The sequence below is a fragment of the Triticum dicoccoides genome, chromosome 4A (genome assembly GCF_002162155.2).
Source record: "Triticum dicoccoides isolate Atlit2015 ecotype Zavitan chromosome 4A, WEW_v2.0, whole genome shotgun sequence".
In the NCBI taxonomy this organism is placed as follows: domain Eukaryota; kingdom Viridiplantae; phylum Streptophyta; class Magnoliopsida; order Poales; family Poaceae; genus Triticum; species Triticum dicoccoides.
In genome coordinates this window covers 739,819,084-739,825,961 of record NC_041386.1, presented here as the reverse complement: position 1 = coordinate 739,825,961, position 6,878 = coordinate 739,819,084, and the positions used below count along the sequence as shown (strand labels likewise).

The window sequence follows — 6,878 nt, the reverse complement described above, 5'->3', positions numbered from 1 at the left end:
GGAACGCCGACGACTCGGTCAGGGACCGGACCGGCCCGTACCGTGTCCTCCCTGACTGACAACGGTGATGCTTGCGGCCGCCGCTGGCCTTTGAGAAGGCGTTGTTATCCAGTTGCCTCCATCTTTCTATTCTGGACTCTGGAGGAATGCCTGGTTACATGTCTTCCTGGAACAGGCAGCGGTAGCACAACTTGGGGCGCGTACATTCCTGAAGAAAGGCGTCGTTTTTGGGTCAGCTTGGTTAACGCGGTCCGAAGGCTGCAGATATTCTTTCCTAATGAAAGTGGTGCATGGTGTGGCACAAGTATTGACGATAAAGAATTTTCCCCCGCTTTATATTATAAAGCAAACACCCAATACATCCAGCTTACTAGGGCCACAGCACAGATAAGTCCAAAAGAAAACAAAAGAAGAATAAAAAGAAATAAATGCCGACACCGGTAGATCAACAAAGAGATGAAGACCAGCAACCGCTGCACCCGGCACAAGTATTATTGACAGAGTGGACAAATCACGGCCGGCATACTTTCCTATGGGAAAAATATTAGAAGGATGCAGACGTTCTTTCCTATGGAAGGTTTCTCTTGTTTCTTCTTTTCCTTGGCTTTGGTTTGTTGTTTTCTCTTGGCCGGCCAACGAGCAAAGCTTTGTACTCTTCGATCCATGCGGCCAGTTTTCATAGAGACCTCTACTTTCACCTCATATTCCTTGGCCGGCGCTTCCCCTCTCTTCTCCTCTGACCATCCAGCGCCTTCCTCTCTTCTCATCGGCTTCCTAGGCTCCGGCGTCGCTCTCAGGTGCGAAGATCCTGTTTGCCTGAGAAATGTACGGCGGGTGGCCTTTGCCGAGTGCAACTCTTGGCAAAGTCTTTGCCGAAGGTTTTGGGCCCTTTGCCGAGTGTTCCTGGCACTCGGCGTATGTAGTGGATACAGGAAAGGATTGGCTACTGAATGTTCTTGCAAGTTGTTGAGAAGATGTGCGTGGTCGCATGATTATGTTGGTATGGAGGATTTGGTCTCTACGGTTAGATTCGGTGCACGGCAAGGACGTTCCGTCTTCCTCTGTCTCAATTGATTATCTTAAAAGCTATATGTGCTCACTTCATCTATCCACGGAAGACATTATTAAGGGAAAGATGTCGTTGCTGGAGGACGGCCCGACTACACGTGCTGATGTGGTTCCCATGGCGTTGTCGTGGTCACCACTGCCGGCGAACCGGGTTGCACTCTCTGTTGGTGGGGCATTTTATACGACGGCGGCAGCCGACATGATCATGAGGAGACATGATGGATGTGTTATTTTTGCTGCGTATTGGTGCCTATTCGACTGCAACGATGCACTGAAGACCAAGATGCATGCACTGATGCAAGGTATTGCTCCGATGGTTCAACACACTAATGATCCTATAGTCCAATAGGACTCCTCGGAGGCATTGACGGCCTTAGCATGACAATCTGTCCCGGTTGTCATATGGGCATTTGGTAGTTGAGATAAACATCTTATGATAGATCAATAGTTTATTCCATAGAAAATTAAACGTGACGGCGTTTTCTACGGAAAAAAATAAGAAGAAGAAGGATGCACCCGGTGGTCACTATCTCACCGCCTGGGAAGATTTCTCTGGTTTCTTCTTGTCGTTGGCTCTTGGTTCGTAGCATCCTCCTAGCTGGCCAACGAGCAAATCTTTGTGCTCTCCGCCCCACGCGGTCAGTTTTTGGTGTACCTTCGTCTCATACTCCCAGTCGGCCAGCGGCTCCCCTCTCTTCTCCTCTGACCACCCAGCGCCTTCCCTCTCTTCTCGTCGGCTTCCTCGGCTCCGGCGTACCTCAGGTGAGAACATCCATCTCCCTCCCACCTTATCCTTGGGCATGTAGTACATATGTTTATGTTCTTGGGCTGGGTGGTCGGCTCGAGGGACAGTGGATTCCACGCCATTGAGACCCTCCACCCCGCTGTCCAACTCCTTCACTTTACAAGTGTCGCAGGGGTAGAACAGAGTCGCTGGCAAGTAGTACTCCCTCCGTTCGAAAATACTTGTCATCAAAATGGACAAAAAAGGATGTATCTAGATGTAGTATGTGTTTTGGACTTGGTGTACGACTCAGAACATAATAAGAAGGTTACCTGAGATTGTATTCGCTGCATGCAGCATCCGTTCATGGAGATTGCATTGTATTTTAGCTTCAACTTGATCTCCTTGCACCAATGATTATGTGATTTGTTATTACCGATGACATCAAAATTTGCTACTCTTGCTGAGTTTTATTCATGTTCTCTCTGCTTGTAGCTAGGTGTACATGATATACAGTAATTTTTGTGCAAAAAAAAAAGTGTTACGTATGTCCCGATTGCCTTGTACAATCATCAAGACAATATCCAGCCAATAGCTGCTGGTGGATAGCAACAATACCCGAGGACTAGAAAAATTCAGAGAAGGATATGGACTAGGAGAAGAAGCATGTTGTTTGGCGATTTCTGCCTCCTCTCATTCTCTTGTACTATTTGAGAGTATCGCTGCCTGCCTCATGGCTGCACCGGCTCCTACAATGCTGCTTCTCACTTCTTTATCTGGTGTAAGCTCATCACTATGTTCTCGTCTGTTTTCCTCTACAAATCTTGCTCTTGGGTTCTGTTGTTATATTCGTTCTTGCAACCAACTAATTTATTTGATTTCCTATTCCTGCAGGCTTTTCAGCAATTGCCAGACTCACTGGCGGTATCCACCCCCAATCAATAAGGACTATCCTTGCTGTTCATTCAGCACCCACAAAGGAATCATAACTTCCCTCAATAGAAATATAAACCAGAAAATATCGCAATCCAATGGCAGAAGTAGCATTAGCTAGTGCTGCCTTAAGATTGGCCGCATCACCCCTCTTGAAGAAACTCCTTGCTGATGCTTCAACATACCTTGGAGTGGACATGGCGCGTGAACTCCATCAACTGGAGACCACTATCATACCGCAGTTCGAGCTAGTGGTTGAAGCAGCCGACAAGGGAAATCACAGGCCCAAGTTGGACAAATGGCTTCAAGAACTCAAGGATGCCTTCTATATGGCTGAAGACTTGCTAGACGAGCATGAGTACAACCTCCTCAAGCGCAAAGCAGACGGGAAGGATTCTATGCCGCCTAATGACTCTTCCATTAGCAGCATATTTATGAAGCCTCTACATGCTGCATCAAGCAGGATGTCCAATATGAGATCAGATAACAGAAATTTACTTCGCCATCTCAATGAACTTAAGGCTACCCTAGCGAAAGCTAAGGACTTTCATGAACTGCTGTACTTACCAATTGGTTATAATGCAGAGAACCCCACCATACCATCATCCAATGTTCATGTGGCTACATCACTGCCACCTCTGAAAGTGATCGGTCGTGATAAGGATCGTGATCATATAATAAATCATCTTACCAAGACAACTGGTACTGCTGAGTCTAGGACTGCTATGTACTCCGGATTGGCCATTGTTGGAGTTGGAGGCATGGGAAAGTCCACTTTGGCACAACTTGTTTACAATGACAAGCGGATAAAAGAATATTTTGATGTGACGATGTGGGTAAGCATCTCACGCAAACTTGATGTTCACCGTCATACACGGGAGATCATCGAGTCTGCTTCTCAAGGGGAGTGCCCACGCATTGATAACCTTGATACACTTCAGCATAGGTTGAAAGACTTACTGCAAGAATCCGGGAAATTCCTTCTTGTTTTGGATGATGTTTGGTTTGAACCTGACAGTGAAAGGGAATGGGACCAACTATTAGCTCCTCTAGTTTCCCAACAAACAGGAAGCAAAGTTTTGGTAACCTCTCGAAGGGATACATTTCCAGCTTCTCTTTGTTGTGCGGAAGTGTGTCCTCTGGAAAACATGGAAGACGATCAATTCTTGGAACTCTTCAAACACCATGCATTTTTTGGACCAGAAATTCAAAATCCACGGTTGCGTGAAAAGCTAGAAAAAATTTCAGAGAAGATTGCTAAAAGGCTTGGACAATCTCCTTTGGCGGCAAAAGTTGTGGGTTCCCAGTTGAAAGGGAAAACAAGTATCACTGCTTGGAAGGATGCTCTAACTATAAATATTGACAAATTAGGTGAGCCCATTAGAGCTCTACTGTGGAGTTATGAGAAGTTAGATCCATGTATGCAGAGGTGCTTTCTATATTGCAGCTTGTTTCCAAAAGGCTACAAGTATGGCATTGATGAGTTGGTTCAACTTTGGATGGCAGCGGGACTTGTTGATTCGTGCAACAAAAACAAGAGAGTGGAAGACATTGGGAGAGAATGCTTCAAGGAGATGATGTCGGTTTCATTCTTTCAACCAGTACATGACGATTACACACCCATGTACTGTGTTATCCATGATCTCCTTCATGATCTGGCAGAATCACTATCCAAAGAGAACTATTTCAGATTGGAAGATGATAGCATAACAGAAATACCATCCACCATCCGACACTTGTCTGTTAGCGTCGGTAGTTTGAAGGAACACAAGCAAATTATCTGCAAGCTTCGTCATTTACGTAGTATTATCTGCATAGCCCCCCTAATGGATGATGTAAGTTACCTTTTCAATCATATACTGCAGAATTTGAAGAAGTTGCGCGTACTATATTTGTCATCTTATAGCAGCAGTATGTTGCCAGAATCAGTTGGGAAGTTGAAGCACCTTCGGTATTTAAACATTGTCAGAACGTTGATTTCTAAATTGCCAAGATCCCTAGGTACTCTTTACCACTTACAGTCACTTATGTTAAATGATAAAGTTGAGAGTTTGCCTGAGAAACTCTGCGATTTAAGGAAGTTACGACATCTTGAACAACATGATTACAGAATATACACAGCAAACAAGAAAGCATTGTGTCAAATTCCTAACATTGGCAAGCTAACTTCACTTCAACAATTTGAGGAATTTTCTGTGCAAAAGAAAAAAGGTTATGAGTTAGAACAACTGAGGTATATGAATGAGATCCGTGGCAGTTTAAGTGTCACAAATCTTGAGAATGTCAGTACGAAGGATCAAGCCCTAGAATCGAAGTTGTATCAGAAAATTCATCTTGGCAGCTTGCAACTTGTCTGGAGTCACATTTATAACACAAGTGAAGAGGATAATTTACATTTGGAGATTCTAGAAGGCTTGATACCACCACCTCAACTTGAAGATCTTACAATTCACGGTTACAAATCTTCAAAATACCCAAGTTGGTTACTTGATGGTTCGTATTTTGAGAATTTGGAATCTTTGAGCTTTGTTAATTGCAGCACATTACAAAGCCTACCATCCAATTCTGGGCAACTTGACAATTGCACTTCACTTTTACTCGACAATATGCCAAACCTGAAGGCATTACCTTGTCTTCCGCTAGGACTTGAAATACTGAAAGTATACAAATCCCCATTGCTTATATTTATATCCAGTGATGAGATGGAACATCATGATCAGAGAGAGAATATTATGATAGAGCACTTGGCATCAATGCTTGATTTAATTTGGAAGGTGCATTCCAGATCAGATATTACAAGTGTACTCACAAAGGAACAATCATTTATGATGCAGTTGGGGATAGTGATGCATGCTAATTTGTCAAATATTCGGAACCTTAAAGGTGCTCTAGGAATACAGGATGACGAAAAATTTAGAAAAAATTATCTTATCGATGCATGGATAGACAGTCACAAGCAAAGGATCAGACTCATGTATGAAAGGGGCATTGGGTTGTCGCTGGTTCCACCAACAGGGCTTCGTGAACTGACTCTTTCATCATGCAATATTACAAATGGAGCTTTAGCAGTTTGCCTTGATGGCCTAGCATCACTTAAAACATTGGTCTTAGAGCAGATTATGACTTTAACTACACTTCCTTCAGAAGAGGTCCTCCAACACTTGACAAAACTTGACCGCTTGTTCATCAAATATTGCTGGTGTCTCAGGTCATTAGGGGGTTTACGAGCTGCTACCTCTCTTTCAGATGTTAAATTGATTTCCTGCCCTTCTTTAGAGTTGGCATGTGGAGCAGAATGTTTGCCATTATCCCTTCAGAGCCTGAGTATAGACAAGTGTGTGCTTGCAGCTGACTTCCTGTGTGCTAATTGGTCACACATGCATGATATTGAAATAAGAAAATGTAGAAGCGCCACATGCTTGTCTGTTGGTAGTCTTACCACTCTTAAATCACTCTCACTGGAGCACTTGCCAGATTTATGTATGCTCAAAGGATTGTCTTCACTGGAACTTCACCATGTACAATTGATTGATGCTTGGAAACTCAACCTCATGTGTATCTCACAGTTTCGTGTCCAGTACTCATTCGTTGTGAGCAGCTCTACAATACTCAACAACATGCTCACGGCAGAAGGCTCCACGGTTCCAGCATTTCTCTCTCTTGTATCATGCAATGAACAATTCGTTTCATTCGAAGCATCCGCAAATTTCACATTTGTCAAGAGGCTTACGTTCCGGGATTGTCTAATGTTTTCCCTGCCATATCTGAAGTGCTTCTCCAATTTGGAGCATCTAGATATCTATGACTGCCCCAACATATCATCTTTACCAGATCTGCCATCCTCCCTCCAGCTCATAAGCATACGTTCTTGTGGAGCACTTGATGGAAAGCTGCCAAGCACCTCATGGAGAAAGTTGGCCAAAGATCGCGCATATTCGCTGGAAGCTATTTGAATAAAGCATGATTTAGATGACCTCACACAAAGAAATGGAAAGGTAAATTAGCTCCTGTCAGACACCTTTGCACTCTCAAAGATCATGGGCATTTCGTTATTCTTTTCAATCTTTCAAATAGTCAGCACAGTTTCCTTCATTTCTTTTACATGAATTATAGCTGGCTCATCTTACAATTTGACTCTCCTACTTCACCAGGC

The 6,878-nt window shown here is 43.8% G+C and overlaps 1 protein-coding gene across 1 annotated transcript; it reads left to right on the top strand.

Annotated features, from left to right (window-relative positions):
- Window positions 1-2,922: 2,922 nt before the first annotated feature.
- LOC119289986 (putative disease resistance RPP13-like protein 1) lies at window positions 2,923-6,678 on the top strand. Its single transcript, XM_037569133.1, has 3 exons — window positions 2,923-4,480; window positions 4,544-5,874; window positions 6,190-6,678. Exons 1-3 carry the CDS (start codon window positions 2,923-2,925, stop codon window positions 6,676-6,678), a joined length of 3,378 nt encoding a protein of 1,125 aa, XP_037425030.1.
- The last annotated feature ends 200 nt before the right edge of the window (window positions 6,679-6,878 follow it).

Bases quoted from the DNA above. Each gene is read 5' to 3' on its own strand.
- LOC119289986 (XM_037569133.1), top strand. From the start codon at position 2,923: ATGGCGCGTGAACTCCATCAACTGGAGACCACTATCATACCGCAGTTC. The intron at 4,481-4,543 runs GTTTGAAGGAAC...TTATCTGCATAG, and splicing joins CTTGTCTGTTAGCGTCGGTA to CCCCCCTAATGGATGATGTA. The intron at 5,875-6,189 runs GTCCTCCAACAC...CTCTCACTGGAG, and splicing joins CTACACTTCCTTCAGAAGAG to CACTTGCCAGATTTATGTAT.